Source organism: Pseudonaja textilis, chromosome Z, assembly GCF_049901715.1.
Source record: "Pseudonaja textilis isolate UNSWEBS1 chromosome Z, rPseTex1.2, whole genome shotgun sequence".
NCBI lineage: Eukaryota > Metazoa > Chordata > Lepidosauria > Squamata > Elapidae > Pseudonaja > Pseudonaja textilis.
In genome coordinates, this window is record NC_142008.1 from 69125284 (window position 1) to 69143827 (window position 18544).

At 41.2% G+C, this 18544-nt stretch overlaps 1 protein-coding gene across 7 annotated transcripts in view; it reads left to right on the plus strand.

Moving 5' to 3' along the window:
• SUGCT (succinyl-CoA:glutarate-CoA transferase) overlaps positions 1 to 18544 on the plus strand; it is a 480947-nt gene that overhangs the window by 229392 nt on the left and 233011 nt on the right. Inside the window, exon 13 of one of the 7 annotated variants that reach the window (XM_087916662.1) lies at positions 812 to 3043. The exons of the other annotated variants lie outside the window; for them this stretch is intronic. Coding sequence (XP_087772788.1) covers positions 812 to 907 — 96 coding nt within the window. The 3' untranslated portion in view covers positions 908 to 3043. Of the gene's footprint in view, positions 1 to 811; positions 3044 to 18544 lie in introns of those variants that run through there. 7 annotated transcript variants of the gene reach the window in all.

Below are 18544 nucleotides of genomic sequence, written 5' to 3' on the forward strand. Positions count from 1 at the left end.
CACACACGGCAGGGGCTGATCATGACAACATGAAAAGTCCTGGATATGTTCAAAAGTGCCTCCCCCCTTCTCCCTTTCTTTTTCTTGCTTGCTTTTCTTGTGTGTAAGAAAGAAAGTGGTGGAGAAGTGGCAGGGGGCTTTTGATGGGCGATGACTGTGGCAGGGAAAGCAGGGATCAAAAGAAGCAGCATTACAGAGGCAAGGGAGTGCGATGTGATGGACAGGCGAGTTGTGTAGGATGAGTTGGGTAAGTCCCCCTTCCTCCCTTCCTCCCCATGTCTCCTCACCTCATGTTGTAAATGGCCACGCATGCACTTAAATAAGCCCAAATTTTGGAGGCAGGCCTTAATTTAACTGCATGCGCACAAAACAGTGCTGGGTATTCATTTTGGGGTGGGCCGTATTGTTGGAGAAACACAGTACTAGCAGTAGGTTATGTAATCCATCTTGGCCTTAGTTAAAGGGAAAGAAACACAAAAAAAGAGAGCATGGATAGGTGCTTTGCTCATTGAAGCAAAAGTGCCACAATATGCTCTTGGTATTTCATGTTTTGTTTATCATCCCTATATTACATTAGCTTTGTTTCAATACAGCATGGCAAATTTCAGTTACTACATTTTAAAGGAAAGAATTTGGAAGGCCATATTTTAGTTCCTTTCTGTTGGTAATTAAAATTATCTAAAAGTGTTTTGAAAACTTACTTGGTGCCAAGTAGATGAATGCAGTTTTGTTGGATGATGAAAACGTCTGACCACATGACATTTGAGCAAACAAATACTGAACAAAAATATACTCATTTTTTTCTTCATAGAGAGAATTTGCACTCAAAAGTCCTTTTCCATTGGAGGCTACAGTTCACAAATTTGATTGGGCAAGAAAGAAGAAAGTTCTATTTCCATTCTGTTAAGGACCTGGTTGAACATTCCATTCTTTGTAGCCTTAATTGTATCTTTTCATTATTCCATGTTCCACTACATATTCCGGAACCTGTGGCAAAAATAGTTCTTTGAACTGCCCTAGTCTAAAATATAGTTGTAATTTTATATGCTGTTCATGAAATATTTCTCCTGAACTTTCCTATTGTTCTATGTTTAACCATAGGAAAGCATAATTAATGTCAACTTATTCAAGATGCTGAGTTGTTACTTCCCTCTGGAAAAAAAAAACCCTCTGGAATCTTCTCAAATAGTTTGGAGAATCTGACTATAAATTGAATGGAACAATGCATTATGAATAAAAGAACAATCTGTTGAGGGGTTAGAGAACAGTTTTCAGAGGAACCAAAAGAAGATAATCAAATCCAAGATGACATGAAATTAATAGATTCTTAGTGATTTCTTTTTTTACAGCAGTATCCTCTAAGATTGCTCTAATGTGGCATTTCAAAAATGCAAATATTTTGTTGACTGCTATTAAAATGAGTGGCCTTAAATTAAAGTCTACGAAGTTTAAAAACAAGTTTCCATCTCCTAGCAATTTATAGGGTTAAAACATAAGCAGACTTCAGTATGCATTGGATTCTTCAAATTTATGTGGGACTGTAACACAAAGAAAAAAGGTGAGTTCTCTGGTATTGCAGATTTGATCAAGATTCAGACAGAAAAATATTAGAAACAAATGAGAACCTACATGAAATTTGCATTGTGGAAGGGTTTTTGGCAGATTTCTTTTTGCTTTTCTAAAACCGAGATTTCCTTCCTTCCTTCCTTCCTTCCTTCCTTCCTTCCTTCCTTCCTTCCTTCCTTCCTTCCTTCCTTCCTTCCTACCTACCTACATACCTACCTACCTACCAGTGTTGTTCCATGGAGATGCCCATTTGAAGAATAAGTTTTCCATGTTTCTATGTATGTATCGTTGATTGGTCTATTCATTTATCTATAAGCATGTTACCATGAGGTAATGATTATGGGTCTAATTGCTACAAGGATACATGGAATAAGATTAAATATATTATTGTTGTAATGTTTTAATACAGTATAAAAAATAACAAAAATCAATATGAATATAATCTCCAAAACTAAATCTACTTTGATTTTCATTCTACCAATTTTACTATATTTTTCAACAATGCTCATTGCACAACTCATCTAATTTCTTTTTTTTTAATAAAAGGAAATTTCAGATTTGCTTCAGAATTTAGATTTCAGGAATTGAGAATTATTCAAAGAGTATTTCATGAACATTTAGGGTGTTGGCAGAGAATAGAATGTGGCAGCAACTCCATTTCCAGTTGATCTTTCATTTGCTTCTGTCAGCTTTCTGTTCATTTTGTTCATATCTATCCAGTCTCTGGCTATGTCTCCTGTCTTGAAATAAAAATACTAACAACATGTTAGTGAATAATTAAAGATTTTATTTTTCTTCTTTGCTATTTAATACCAAAGCTGCAATCAATTGTTTGTTGTTTTTACAAACAAGGCAAAATCCATTGTTTCTCCAGCTAAAGCTGAATTTCATTTAGTTTTGCTAATGATTGTAGTCTAATTTTATTTTTTAACGAATTTCCTTTTGCATAGTTTTTTTAATTAATGATTGTTGAATTATTGTTCAAAATATTATTCTTTGTTAGAGTTTTCAAATTATAAGCATTAGGTTCCAAGGATAATGTCTACATTTAAAGGGAGAAAGTATATTAAAAATAATTTGCATATAATCAGAAGAACTGGTTCAAAATTTTTAAAATTCACGAAGTCTATATGTTTCAAACTTAGCAAAATAAATACACGTCAATAATATTCTATGTTGTCTTACTGAAGATTGTAGTATTCATTTGTACATTTTGAATGCTTTTAGAATTCTTTCTACTTAAGCTAGACAAAATTGATTGCTTTTCCAGTTAAAACTTTGAGATTGTTAAAAAAAAACAATGAGAATGTCATATAAACAAAAAAAAAGGCCATTTGCGTATCAGTTACATTGCTTCTGAAATTCTCTACGTGCCTGTGTTGAAGATTATAAAAAAGGCTTATATACTATTGCTTACCTGTTTTAAAAGTCTCAATTTATATGTACAAAAGTAAATAAACTTGGATGCTGAAATATAGTTTCTAGCTTAATCATTCTTTTATATGAATTCCATTTTGAAATATATTTTCAAATGTCCATTATTTCATGGCAGCTGATTCCACTAAACAAAACTAATTTTTGTTTGCATGATAAAATAACTGGATAACTAATATGTCACTATATAAATGCACAGTTCATGTTTAAAATTCAGCAGTATTAAATGAATTACGAGATTCTGAAGAAGAATTTGATGGAAGTATAGTTACAGATAGTTGATGCACAACATTCATTTAGTAACTGTTCAAAGTTACAACAGCACTGAAAAAAGTGACTTATGGCCATTTTTCACAGTTACAACCTTTGTAGCATCCTCATGATCATGTGATCAAAATTCAGATACTTAGCAATAGGTTCGACTTATGACCATTGCTGTGTCCTAAGATCATGTGATCACCTTTTGCAATCTTTTGACAAGCAAAGTCAATGGGCAAACCAGATTCACTTAACAACCAGGTTTCTAATTTATCAGTTGCAGTGATTCATTTAGCAATTGTGGCAAAAAAAAGATTATAAAATGGGGCAAAACTCACTTAACAAATGTTTTACTTAACAACAGGAATTTTGGGTTCAATTCTGGTCATAAGTCAAGGATTACTTGTACTGGCAAGCTGGACCCTAAGTTTACAATACATCTCACATATGGATACCAATTAGTTTTGAATGATCTTTCTTTGTAGTTGGAAATGTGTAAACTACTGAGATTTTTATGGATTGCATTGTTAGCACAAGGTGTATGAATGTTTGTTTTAATGTTTCCTTTTAAGAAACACACAGAGACACAAATACACACTGTGACTCAGACTAGAGAGGAGTCTGCTTTGCACACTGCTTTCTTAAAGGAATTTTTCCATATGTTTTTCATTATGGAAAAAATACAAGTGGTGACAAGCTCCATATTTAAGTGACTACTTCTTCAAAGCTGTTACATTTTATTCCTTCTGTAACAAAAGTGATATAATTCTGTGTTACTTGGATAAACAAACATAGTCAATGCATAATGCATTTGTTTAAAGATGATCTTCCCTCTGTCCATTTCAAACTCCTCAGAATATGCTTCTGTCATGATTTAGAGACAAGTGCATTCATATTTTCTAAATTACCAGTCATCATTTTCACCAGTAAATAAATCCAGTATTCTACTAGAAATATTGGAGGAGGGGCAAGGTGAAGGTGGATGGTATTTATGTTGTCTGGGAGAGAGAAGAACATAAATGAAATGTTCAGATGCATAGGATCAGGTGGGAAATAGATGTATTTCATTATCTGTATAAGCAGGAGACATGGCTTATTTTCTCTTAGGAATGATGTTTACAGCACATGTGCATGTGTGCGTGTATGTGCGTGTGTGCGCGCGCACGCGCACATACACACACACAGTCATGTTCGCTGATCGCAAAAGGAGACCTTTTTAAGCTCTTTTATTTCATTCTGAGATCGGCTCCGCTTTCTTCAGATCGGTGGCAGCTTATATTGAACTTGCCTTGCCAGCCGTGGCCAATGACATCGCTTCGAATCCCCTGCGATCGGTTTCCTCCAATCGTGGGAGATTCACAATGGGCCAATCACTGTGGCTTACTCAGCCAATCCGAGCACCATGTGTCCTGGCCAATCAGGACGGGTGGTTACAAGAATGCTAATGTAGCAATACAGAATACCCCTCCCCTCTTGGTATGGTCCTACGTAATGTAGTCCCATAAGTAGGCGGGGCTCCGTATCTGTCTACTGGACCTGCGCAGGTTAGTTGGTGCCTGGTCTTTGAGTGGTTTGGTCAGGTTCTGTGTCACTCTCTGCCTCATCGATGGAACCGCCTGGAAGGGTGAGCCGGGCCTTTCGCTGTAGCTCCCTCCTGGTCTACTCGGGCTGGTCGAGCTGTCTTAGCTGCTCCTTCCAGGCGAGGCTTCGGGCTGGTTGTTTCCCTGTGCTTCGGCTGGTGAGTATTCCTGGTTTCTTTCTTGTTGGGGTTGCCTGTTTTGATTTTTGGGGTTTGCCTTCCCTTCTTGGCTGGTGTTTGGGTGCTCCCCCTCCCCTCCTGATTTTTGTTTTTGTATGCTTGCATGTCGGTTGTGTTTCCTGTGGCAATTCTCGATCTTAGTTGGTCGATGTGTCGCTTCCATGCTCGTCCATCGTTTGTTTATAGCCGGTATGAGCGGGGACCTGTTACCTGGGTTATCGTTGGTGGTACCCAGAGTGGGTCCCCTCTAAAGTTTTTTGCGTATACTGCGTCTCCTGGTGTGAATGTTCGGTGCTTGCTCGATGAGTCGGGGGTGGTGGTTCGGGTTTGTATGTGGGGTGCAGCCTGTCTAGTGGGGATCTTAATTTCCTCCCCATTAATAGTTCTACTGGGCTTTTGTTGGTCGTTGTGTTGGGCGTTATGTGTTGGATGAATAGCATTTTATTTATTTTTTCTTGCATTTCCCCGGTTTTGATTTTTTGGATTTTTTTTTTGGTGAATTGGACCATTTGTTCCGCCTTCCCATTCGCCGCCGGATGTGCTGGTGCTGTCAGGGTGTGCCGTATTCCCCGCTCTGCTAGGAATTTCTCGAATTCCAATGCGGTGAACTGTGGGCCGTTATCTGATACAATGACATCTGGGAGACCATGGGTTGAGAATAGTTTGTTGAGTTCTTTGATGACGGCCTCTGTGGTGGTAGTTCTCATGTCGCTTACCTCCAACCAGTTGGAGTAGGCATCTACCGTTATAAGGAACGTGTGCCCCTTCGTGGGCCCAGCGAAGTCTATGTGTATCCTGGACCATGGCCCTCTAGGGGTTTCCCATTCCAGGATTGGGGCGGCAGGAGGGCTCGGCCTGGATTCTTGGCATTGCCTACAGTTTGCCACCCAGGCTTCGATTTGCTTGTCCATCCCTGGCCACCAGGCATAACTCCTGGCCAGGGCTTTTGTTTTAACGATGCCCGGGTGCCCCTCATGTAGTAATTCCAAAACCTTTTTCTGTAATTTTTCCGGGATAACAACCCTGTCCCCCCATAGTAAACAACCTTTTTGAGTAAAAAGTTCTGTTTTATTTCTTGGCCTGGGACCTTCCTTGATGGCCCTGATTTTTTTTTCCGTTGGGTGGATCCCGTGCTGGTCTAGGAGGTACCCTAGGAATTTGACCCTCTCGGTATACAGCTGACATTTTTCTTTTTTGACCTTTAGTCCCGAGTCTCTGAACCTTTGTGGTACCTCCCTCAGGTGGCCTTCCAGTTGTTTTTGGTTGGCCGCTGACACCAGAACGTCATTGAAATAGGGCACTACCCCCTTGATTCCTTGTAGGAGCCTCTCCATTAGGCTCTGGAAGACCCCTGGTGCTATGCTGACTCCGAATTGAAGTCTCTTGCAGCGGAAGGCCCCCCGGTGGGTTACTATGGTTTGCGCCTCGACAGTTTCTGCGTCGACTGGCAGTTGTTGGTAGGCTTGTGCCAGGTCGAGCTTCGCGAAAACCTTGCCTTCCCCCAGTGAGTGCAGAAGGTGCTGTACTACTGGGACGGGGTAAGCGCTTTGCTGTAGGGCACGGTTGAGGGTGGCCTTATAGTCCCCGCAGATTCTCACCAACCCATCGGGCTTGACTGGGGTGACTATAGGGGTTTCCCACCTGGCATGATCGGTTGCCTCTAGCACTCCCTGTTCGATGAGCTTGCCTATCTCCTCATCGATCTTGGGTCTGAGTGCGAAAGGCACTCGCCACGGTTTAAGGCGGATTGGGTGGATGCTGGGATCTAAACTGAAGGAAATAGGGGGCCCTCGGTAGGCTGCCGTCGAAAACCTCCTGGAAATCCCTTGCAAGTTGTTCCTCCCAGTCTACCTTGGCGACGTGGTCGATGCCCGTCACTTTGATTTCGAGCGGCGCGAACCATTGCAATCCCAGGAGGCTAGGGCGGTCTTTGTCGACGATCGTCAGGGGGAGTATTTCGGTGCGCCCTTTAAATGTGATCTCAAATTGTCCTGTTCCGACAATGGGGATGCGATTCCCCTGGTAGTCCTTTAGGATTAGCTTCTGACTTTCCAGCTCTCGCTTGTTGATGGTAGGCACCAGGCGCTTGATTTCCCACCATGCAACCATGGAGAGGTAGGATCCGGAGTCCACCACCATTTTGCATGGCTGGCCCTCAATGCCCACCTCCACGTGTACCTTATGGGCATCCCAGCTTGATGAATGGCCGATGATGACCGTCTGATGGGTCTCTTCCCTTTGTCGGTTCTCGCCATTTTGTTGACTCCGTCCGTCTCAGCTCCACCGGCTCTCGGCTTGTCGGTCTCTCGCCTTGGGGGGTTTACCGTCTCGTCTCCTGCCGCTGCTGTTTCATCGCTGGGGGCTGTAGGTCCACTTGAATTGGCAGACTCTGGCGATGTGGCCCCTCTTGTCACATTGTTGGCAAATCGCTTCGAAAAACCGGCATTCTGACCAAGGATGGTCACCCCCGCACCTGGCGCATTGCAGCCCCAACTTACGACTCCGCCACTCGCGCCGGTCTCATTCTTCTTGGAGTGAGTGGATGTCCTCCTCTTCGTCTTTGGTGTTGGAGAGGGAGTCGAGGTCGCCATGATGGGTGGTGGTGGTTGCTCGGCGGCTCATCTCCGAATGTGTTTCGGACATCGGTGTTGTTTTGGTGGTTGCGGGCCGGTCTGCTGTGTCTGCCTGTCGCATTCGCACGGCTGACTTCCGGGTTGCCTTGGCTGCAGTTGCCTTGGCGAGGGCGTCCGTGAGGGAGATGTCGCCCCTCGCCATCAACCGGCTCTGTAGGACAGGGTCCTTGAGTCCCAGGATGACGCGGTCTCGCAGGGCCTCATCCATGTTGGTGAAGCCACACATGCCCCCCAGATCTCGTAGATCAGCCATGAAATCGCTGATGCTCTCACCTTCCTTCTGGTCCCTTTGGTAGAAATCATGCCACCTGATGAGGGTGGGCACGGCGGGGGCATAATGGCCTCTCAATAAAGGTTCGAGATCGGCTCAGTCCATCGCCTTTACATCTTCGGGTTTCGTGAGGGCTTTCGCCATCTTGAACACTGCAGGCCCGCAGTGTGTCAGGAACATGGCTCTTTTTTTCTGTCCATTCATGTCCTTGAGGTTGCTACTTTCCAGAAACTTCAGGAATTGATCAATGTACGATTCCCAGTCCTCAGTAGCCTGGTTAAAGGGTGCGGGTGGCGCGATGTTGCTGGCCATCTCGTTGGCTGCTTTCGTCTTGGTGCCACGTGCTTGGGGGTATCAGTTACGTGATCCCACCTTCGTCGCCAGTGTCATATTCACCGATTGCAAAAGGAGACGCGAGACTCAGTGACCTTTTTAAGCTCGTTTATTTCGTTCTGAGATCGGCTCCGCTTTCTTTGGATTGGTGGCAGCCTATATTGAACTTGCCTTGCCAGCCGCGGCCAATGACACCGCTTCGAATCCCCCGCGATTAGTTTCCTCCAATCGCAGGAGATTCGCAACGGGCCAATCGCTGCAGCCAATCTGAGCGCTGTGCGTCCTGGTCAATCAGGACAGGTGGTTACAAGAATGCTAATGTAGCAATACAGAACACACACACACACACACACACACAATCAAAACCAAAATCTTATCCTATAACTACGGTATGTCATGCTTTCTGGTTCTGCATGTACTTGAGGAGTATAGACAAATGCATATGGCTATAGTTCCTTGAGGTTAAAATATTGATTGCACTGACACTAGCGGTAAATAAGCCTGCAAGCTAATTTGACTAAGCTGAGAATGCACAGGAACAATTACATGCCTCAGGAAACCTTTTTAAGAGATGTTTAATTATTGTTTTTCTTATCTTTCAATTGCCAGCACTCATAAATTTAAAATAGTGACATTTTGTTCGAATGAGTAACAAAACTGAATTTTTCTGTAATTGTGCTGATTATTTTTAAATAGAAGCTTTTTCTGGATAGTATTTGCTTGTCTTAAAAATGTGCAGTCTGCAAGCCTCTGATTCAGCCGAGCAACTTTAGTCAATCTTCCATCCATAGATCTCAGGGTAGGATATAAACAATAAACTAATATTTAAAAAAAAACTTAAAATGATGATATACTACCAAATAAATTAGATTAATAGAATTTGGACAGAGTTCATGAGCCTAAAATCCATAAACTTTTTGCTCAGTGCCATAATTAAATTAAAATGTACGCAGGCCAGTCTATAGGAAAGGGCTTTCTATTATTATAGCATTTCAGAGAAAACTTCTCTTCTACAATTTCTTTATTTGATTCCCAGTCAATTTTTAGTTATATCCTTTCACTGAAGACTAGAAAGTCTTTGGGGGATGTTTTAAAAAGATAGCTTTCTAGTTTCCATTTAAACATATTCTGCCAGTCGCAATATATTATTCTTTCATTCTTTCATTTTTAATTCATCATCATCATCATCATCATCATCATCGTCGTCGTCGTCGTTATTAATAATATTAATAATGTTATTAATATTAATATTATTTTAATGTTTTACTTGCTGCTTGATTACTGTAATAAAGATTGATTGATTGAAAATATTATAATAAACCAGTATACAGTTCTGATTGGTTATTCTGATCAATACAGAATATACTAGAAATACAATTTCCTTAATTAGAAATTATTAAATTTATATAAGACCCATCTCACTATCAAATGACTCTTAAAACTCTCTAGCTTATGTTGCTAACTCATACTCATTTTTCATCAGCTCTTAATGCAAGTAGGCCTTAAAACAGTTCCTTTAACAACAGCGGATGAAATTTTATAATATGATGGCAGGAAATGATTCTTTAAGGTTGCAATATTGAGAAAGGAATTGAGAAAATGATAATTCCTTTTTTTTAATTTAAATTTTTTTATTAAACATATTCTGCAATTAAAAACAATTAAAACATATTTCCATTCATTGCACCATATTTGTAATAGTGTTCACTCACTTTGACATATTCTTAAGTATATAGAACAGTGGTTCCCAAACTTTTTCAGTCCACTGCCCCCTTGGTGCTACAAACTCATCCTCAACGCCCTCCACCCAGGGGTGGGATTCAAATTTCTTAACAACTGGATCTGTGGGCATGGCCTAATTTGTGGGTGTGGTGTGGTGTGGAGGTCATGTGACTGGGTGGACGTGGCCAGGTGGCCAGATGACTGGCAAACCAAATACAAGTGGTCATCGCTTAAAGGCCGGTTGTTTAGCAAGTGTTCTAATTTATGACTGATCTCCCCGGAGCTACTTGATCTGTTTTTGGAGTTTTGACAGCCATGCTCCCTCCCTCCCTCCCTCCCTCCCTCCCTCCCTCCCTCTCCCTTCTGCTTTCTTGTCTCTTCCTTCTCTCTTTCTTTCTCTCTTTCCCTCTCTCTCTTTCTCTATCTCTATCTCTTCCCTTCCTTCTTCATTCTCTCCTCCTAAGCTAGGAGACCCACCTGAAACACACACACACACACACACTTCCAACAAGGTAGTCACCCGGCAGCGTCACTCAGGGGGTCAATGCACTCTGCAAACTGTGGCCCTGAGGGCTACTGTACACCTTCCCTCCTCTTCCCCTTATTCTGGGGGTAATCAGGAAGGTGTTGGTGGAGAGGGCAGAGGTCCTGCTTCTAGCTCCCCACTGGCCAAGATGCCCATGGTACGCAGATCTCATTAGCCTGTTGGTATTCTGACCTTGGAGGATCCCTTGGGACAGAGTCACCCTCAGCCAGGGGTCCTCGGTCCATCCAGAGCCACAGTGGCTCCAACTGACGATTTGCATTTGAGAGAAGAATTCTGAGGCAGGACAAATTCTTCATAAGAATGATACAGACAATTGAGGCCTCCAGGAGGCCTTCGACCAACAGAATCTATGACGCAACTTGGAGAGCCTTTTGTAGCTGGTGTGTCAGGGTCACATTGAACCCACCTCGGTATCAGTAGCCCAGTTCCTAGATTTCCTCCAGGAAGGGTTGGTCATGGGACTTTCCCTAACACAATTCACACACAAGTGGCTGCTCTGTCCACGATGTTAGCATGCGGGGAACTGGAGTCCATCGCTCAGCACTCAATTATATGCAGCTTTATTAGAGGTGCAGCTAACCTAAACCTCCTGTGGTGCACAGGTACCTCACCTGAGACTTTCCCAAGGTACTACAAGCCCTCACCTCTGTGCTTTTCTAGCTGTTACGGGCAGCCAGTCTGCGCTCCCTCACCTTCAAGGTAGCCTTACCCGTGGCCATCACTTTGGCCAGACAAATCTCTGAACTGGCTGCCTTCTCTACAAGACAGGACCTTTATATCTTTCATTCAAACAGGGTGGTCCTGTGGTTTGACCCCTCCTTTCTTCCCAGTGTGAATTTTTGGTTCCATAGGACACAGGAGGTAATCTTGCTAGACTTTTGCCGGGGATGACTTGATAGACTTTTGCCTTGGACTTACATCAAGAGGACAGACTCTCTTGGAAAGACAGAATCCTTATTTGTATCTTTCCAGCCTTCTACGATGGGTAACAAGGTTACACATCAACCATTGGTCAATGAATACGGGCATACATTGTCAAGCCTTATGAACTCCAAGCTCTTTCAGTGCCAAGGCGAGTGACAGCCCATTCCACCAGAAGTGCAGTCACGATAGCTGCATGGGTGACACAGGCCTTTATCAAATACATTTGTAGGGCAGCAACATGGTCTTCCCCATTCATAAGACACTACAAACTGGACGCCTTCACTTCAGCTGAAGTGGCCTTTGGCAGGCGGATGCTTCAAAGGTGCATGTGGAGTCAGGCACTCAGTACCAAACTGCCCCCCATCCTTAGGACAGCCAGCTTTGGCACATCCCATTCTTGGATTCTCTACTCAGTACACTGGAGCAAGGGTGTTGGTCTTACCTGATATACTCTTTTTCAGTGTGCTGGGAGAGAATCCAACCCCACCCTAGTGACTGTCTGGTCCAGAGTCCAGGAATGGTCAGAATCAGCACCGGACATACAACTAGTCAATGGCTACACTTTCATCAAAAATTGGGACTCATACAGGCAACGGAGGCGTAGCTGAACCTTGACAGACTCAGTGTCTGGACGGAAAGGCCAATGTCAGCCCATTCTTGGATTCTCTCTCAGCACTTCAAGAAGGAGCATATCAGATAAGACAATACCCTTCTGCCACATAATTAAGGCAGAATATCAGCAAATAGCCCAATCCTGCAAAGATGAAGTGAGGAAAGCTAAAGCTCAAAATGAACTAAGACTTGTGGCAAAAGTCAAAAATAACAAAAAAAGTTTCTTCCAACATGTTAAAAATAAGAAAAAAGTCAAGGAAACAATTGGTCCATTGCTTTGAGAAAGTGGTAAGAAGGTGACAAGCAACATGGAGAAAGCAGAGCTACTTAACATTTTTTTGCATCTGTCTTTACACAAAGGGAAAAACAGTCCAACCTATCAAAAACAGCACCACAAAAAACAGATTAGGAACACAAGTTAAAACAGACAAGACAATGGTAAATGAGCACCTGTCCACTGGATTTAAATCATCAGAACCAGATCAATTACACCCCAGGTTCTGAAGGAGCTGGCAGATGTGAACTGAGAAACACTGAACTATAACTTCCAAAGATCCTAGAGCACTGGGGAACTACCAGAGAACTGGAAAAGCACTGATGTAGTTCCCATCTTCAAAAAAAGGGGAAAAATAGATCCAGGAAACAGACTTATTAGCCTGACCTGAATACCTGGGAAGATTCTGGAAAAGATAATCAAGCAACAAACCAGTGAACACCAGAGGCAAACAAAGTCATAACCAAAAGCAAACATGGGTTTGTCAAAAACAGATCACACCAGATAAATCTTACTGTATTCTTTGACGAGGTGACAAAATTAGTGGATCAGAGGAATGCTGTGGATATAATTTACTTGGTTTTCAGCAAGACATTTGACAAAGTAGACCACAATCTACTAAGATAGAAAACATGGGTTAGACAACATCACCACCAGATGGATTCGTAATTGGCTGTCCACTGCACTCAACAAGTAGCCATCAATGGAACTGCATCTACATGGAGGGAACTATGCAGTGGGGTACCCAAGGCTCTATTTTAGTACTCTTCAGCATCTTCATTAATGATTTGGATGAGGGGATAGATGGGGAACTCATCAAATTTGCAGACAACACTAAGCTGTCAGGAATAGCCAACACTCCAGAAGATAGGTTTAAGATTCAGAAGGATCTTAACAGAGGGATAGAATCAAGATCATGTGAAGTGTTAATACCACTTTATAATGCTTTGGTAAGTCCACACTTTGAATACTGCATCCAGTTTTGGTCACCACAATGTAAAGATGTTGAGACTCTAGAAAGTGTGCAGAGAAGAGTAACAAAGATGATTAGGAGAGTGAAGGCTAAAACATATAAAGAATGGTTGCTGGAACTAGGTATGTCTAGTTTAATGAAAAGAAGGACTAGGAGTAACATGATAGCAGTGTTCCAATATCTCAGGGGCTGCCACAAAGGAGGGAGAGTCAAGCTATTCTCCAAACCACCTGAGGGCAGGACAAGAGGCAATGGATGGAAACTAATCAAGGAGAGAAGCAACCTAGAATTAAAAAGAAATTTCCTGACAATTAGAACGATTAATCAGTGGAGCAACTTGCCTCCAGAAGTTGTGAATGCTTTAACACTGGAAGTTTTTAAGAGATTGGACAACCATTGGTTTGAATAGGGGGTTGGACTAGAAGACCTCCAAGGTCCTTCCAACTATGTTATTCTATTATATTATATTCTAAGATGGCACCAACTACAATTGTAGGAACACATTATTTTAGAAAGCTACATGAGTTGAAATACGTACAATAAGCTGCAACATTCTCTCTAGGGCTTATTTTTGGTCCTGCTGAATTGCAAACCAGTTGAATGTAATTCTTTTATCTCTTTTCTTTGAACAGAGAAAAATGAAAGGGGAGAGTAGTGCTGGAAAAGTCAGTACTACCCAGATGGAAGTGTTCAGTTTGTTGGTAATTCATAATACATAGAATTTTCATATAGGCTTTTATGCTTGCATAATTTATCTCATAATGTATAAGTTGTCAGTATGCTTCAATCATTCAAACAGTGATAATATGCACAAATAATCACCTAGAACCTAACCTTTACTTACTTGCCCAGTGAATTCCTGCTCTGCCAAAGCTTCAGAATGCCAAAAAAATAATAATTATTGGGTATAATTTCAGTCATTGCAGTATACCCTTCTGCAGAATATTTGTGTAAAGAAATAAAAATTAAAAGTCTTTGCCTTGCTTTCAGGCATTGTCTCACTCATATAATTTATGTTACTTAGCATGTTTCCCACATCTCTCTCTCAAGACATCAAGAGGGGGTTATGTTGTTGGTTCAAGTGTTACTGCCTGCATATGCCATAGTTCTTCCCAGTTTATTCTGCAAATGGTTTAACTCAAACTTTTTTAAGTGCCAGTCACTTGATTTATGGTTGCTTCTATCTAATTCTGAATTCATTTTTGATAGTGTCCGCACAGATAATTGGGAGGCTTCATAACAGATTCCCCTTCCTCTTTTTTTCACTGCAGTCTAACAACTAATGTTGAAAATAAAACTTAACAAGAAACCATAAGTAGTATTATCTCCAGAATATTTAAAGTAGTTCATACTTACATAAGGAACCAAACTTCAGTAAATGTTATGAGCTGAAACATATTGTTCTTCAGGTATTTAGTTAAAGAACAAGTCTGCAGAATAGTCTGGATTAGGCTAAAATGCAGTACCATTTTCTTAATGTGTTGTACATATCATGGCATCATATTAAGTTATAATGTAACTATATTTGTTTGGACATAGCACAGCATATAAATATCACCTTTATGTTTTATTAAGGCTACTATTCAGTAGGAGATTGTCAGACCTGTCCTGACTTGGTCCTTTAATCAAGAAAGACCATTGACTGCATTTGTAGTGAAAGGTATTCTTTTACTGAAAGCCAAGTGGATTACTTTATAGTAAATGCAGAGCTGAAGTGCAGAATTGAAGTTCACGGGCCAAAATTTCCCCATTCAAATTATATTTGAATAATTTTTGGGGGGAACGGCCTCTTCATTGGAAGGCTGGTTAGTGAGCTATTGCATTCCATTCCCAGGCTTTGACCTTGAGATGGTGTCATTGGAAGGTAGGAGGAGTCGATAATCTTCCCCCTCCCATCCAGCTCCCTCCCCCCCAATTCATGGCAGACTGATAGCTAGTTAATGTGAAGCTTGAATATGATGGCAGCTCTGACAGAGATACAGTTTGGTGTAATGTTTAGTGCACCAAACTGGAAATCAGAAGACTGGGAGTTCTAGTCCTATCATCGGCATGAAACCAATTGGATGATCTTGCACCAGTCACTCTTTGTCAGCCCTAAGAAACGACAGAGTCAAATTAGTTACAAATTATTGCCAAGATAACTACAGGGACTAATGCAGGCAGTCACCAGGAATCAAGAATTCCCCTTCCATTTTTTTTTTAAATTATTCAGTAGAGTTGTGCAGTATGCTGATTTGAATATATGAGTGTTATGTCATGGCACCTGTCAGAAACTGCTTAAAGATGCAGCATCTTTTTGCCATATCTTCTGATACATGGTCCCAAGAACAGATACATTTGCTTTAAGGGAGCATGCTCTGAATGCTGTTCGTCATTTCATATATGGAACATTGGACAACCCTATTGTTTAGCTTCTTGTTTGAACCCAGCCATTCATTTTGTAAGTATTGTGCTATCAGGAATATAGCACCCATCAAAGTAAATTGCTTGAGATAATTCCTACATTCTATGAAGTAGATTTTCCCAAGGTAGCATCCACCATATGTGATAAAACTACATTTCCAAGAATCCCCCAGCCAGTGCTAGAAGGACTAAGGTGCAGAGTTAGAGAGCAGACAGAATAACTCTATGATTGGGGCTCTGTCAATTAGGGTAAAAGGTTAAGAAAAAGAAAGTAAGAAGGCAGAAAAAAATACTTTAGAATATATGAGAAACATGTAAATGTGCTAGGTATTAGTAAATCTTCAGCCGTTTGATCCGTCTGGATCATTGGTGGTATTCTACCGGTTCGGCCTGGTTCGAGCAAACTGGTAGTAAAAAATGCTACCCCTTGGCTGGACCAGTAGTTATCTGTTCGGCCAAACCAGTAATTCTTTTTTTCTTTTGTTTTCCCCGCGATCAGCTGTTTTCTGATGATCAGCTGTGCTGGGCAATTTAGATTAGTTAGAAAGCAGGAGAACTGATAAGGAAAATTTTTGACTAGCCTTGCCCACTCTTCCCACTTTTAACTCTCACCTCAATCCCTATTGGTTCTCCGAACTGGGCCTCAGCTGAGCTAAAAAACAGCACAGAGGGTGTCTCTGAGTGCTCAGTGCTGGATTTCAAAAGCCAAGAGCTCAGCTCAGTGCTACAAGGAGAAGAAGTGGCCTGAGAGTAGAGCTGAGCAGCTGGAATGTTGCTTTCCTTCCCAGACTGTGAGGACCGAAGCTTCTATTTTTCAGTGCAGACTCAGGCAACAGATTGCAGAATGGTAGATCTGCAACTCTGTGATTCTGTGAGCAGCTCAATCTGCCTCCCTGCTTCACCTGATTTTGGATAAAAGTTGCTCTTTTAAAATAAAAATTAAATATTTACATACATGGTGTGTTTTGAGCTAATTTTGTGAGTTTGCTTGCTAGCAAATTTTATGTTATGAGTTTGCTTGCAAGCCAATTTTTGTGTGATATTATGCTTTTATATTTTGAAATTTGTGGCAGATGTACATTCTGTGATTGTTTTCATACCTTGCTGGTATTGTGTAATTTTGTGAGTTTGCTTTGCTTACAAGCAAATTTTATTATGTTGCTTTTATATTTTGGAATAAGTCAGATTTTGTGTGTGTGTTTGTCCCCAATCTCCATTTTGTTGGACAGTGGACCCCATCCCCTGCTCTCTTAAAAATTGACCACACCAGTAGATTCTTTAATGAAGGAAGGCAAAAAGCTGGTGTGACATAGCTGGGTCTTGGATTGCAAGAAGATTGGAAGTATGAATCTGAGCCTTTTAGGCTTAATTGTTAATTCCCCTTTGAAGATCCTACAGCTTGATGGGTTTATTTGTGTGCCTCTAGTTAAAGTGATTGCCCTGGATCCTGTCTTCCTCCCTTAATGGGTTAATGGGGTCATTTTTAGCCTAAATCTGTTAATGACTCCATTTAACTGTTTCTATTATCAGCTCTGTCTGCTCTGAGTTTTCTCTTTCAGCTGGTAATTCTTGGTTTTCCTAAAGGTGAAAGGGCTGGCTTGAATTTCTTGGCACTGTTTTCTGAGGTTTCTGGTGCTGTGGGGTTTCTGGCACTGTCCTTCCAAGTTCCCACAGAACAGTGCCGCCTGACTGGAATGCTGAAAAAAGCTTCAGTACATTTTTAAGATGAAAAGTCTAAAATGCTTAGGTGACTAAACATAGCTTCCCCTCAGTCCCCTGGCTTCTCTCTCTTTGCTATAGCGTTCATTCCATTAGGGACTGTAGGTCCAGGTAAGTCCTGGGCTAATGTAAGTTAGTGTTAGCTAAGAAAGATTTTTGTGGTGATACTGGCACAAAGTAACAAACTTCCTTGGTTTGGTTATTGTTGTTCCATTTTAAGTGTTTATTTTTCAATTATTAATTAATTGTACAGATATCAGCCATTCTTTACATTTCATTCTTACAGGGTTGGGGTTATGAGTTAGGGTTAGAGTTGAAATGTATGGCTGAGAGCTGTGCTGCTGTGAAAAGTCGACTTGGTCACGCCCACCCAGTTACATGACCAACAAGCCATGCCCACCCAGTTATATGACCAACAAGCCACCCCTACCCAGTCACATGACCACCAAGTCATGCCCACAGAACCTATAGCAATTTTTTTTGAATCCCATCGATCTACAGTCTGCTCCAAAAGTTCTCTATGTAGTTCAGAAATCCAGTGGTCCCTGAGACAATTTTCAGAATTCTCTTTTAGCCATTCTTCAATTCTTTTAACTATCAACAGTCAACGATGTTCCTGAATTCCTCTGGAAAATCAGCTGAATAATGTGAGATGGAAAGTTATAAAAAAAATGATAAATAAATGAAGTGCCACACTGGGTAAAACAGGCTGTAAAAGGTTGAAATATTAGATAACTGGATATTGGATAATCTGTAGATAATATTGGTTCTTGGAGAATAAAGATTTAGAAAGTTATTTTATAATGTTGGACAACTAATCTGTCTAGTTCAGAAGTATCTATATTGATTGATATAAGTTTTTTAGTCTCTACCACTGTTCTAGCAGTCTTGCAGAGTACCATACCAACACTCTCTTAAAGTAACAAATCATTGAAAAATGCAATCACAGATCCTAAACTAGATGCATGCTATATAATCTCCTTGCTCTTTGATTATGGCTGGCTGGTGTTAGAAATTCTGTTGCAGTCTCTATTTCTGTATCTTGCACTTATTTGCTGTAGTCGGCTCTGATTGGGCCTCTAACCTGTTAGAAATTCTAAGTAAAGTTTTCTCTTC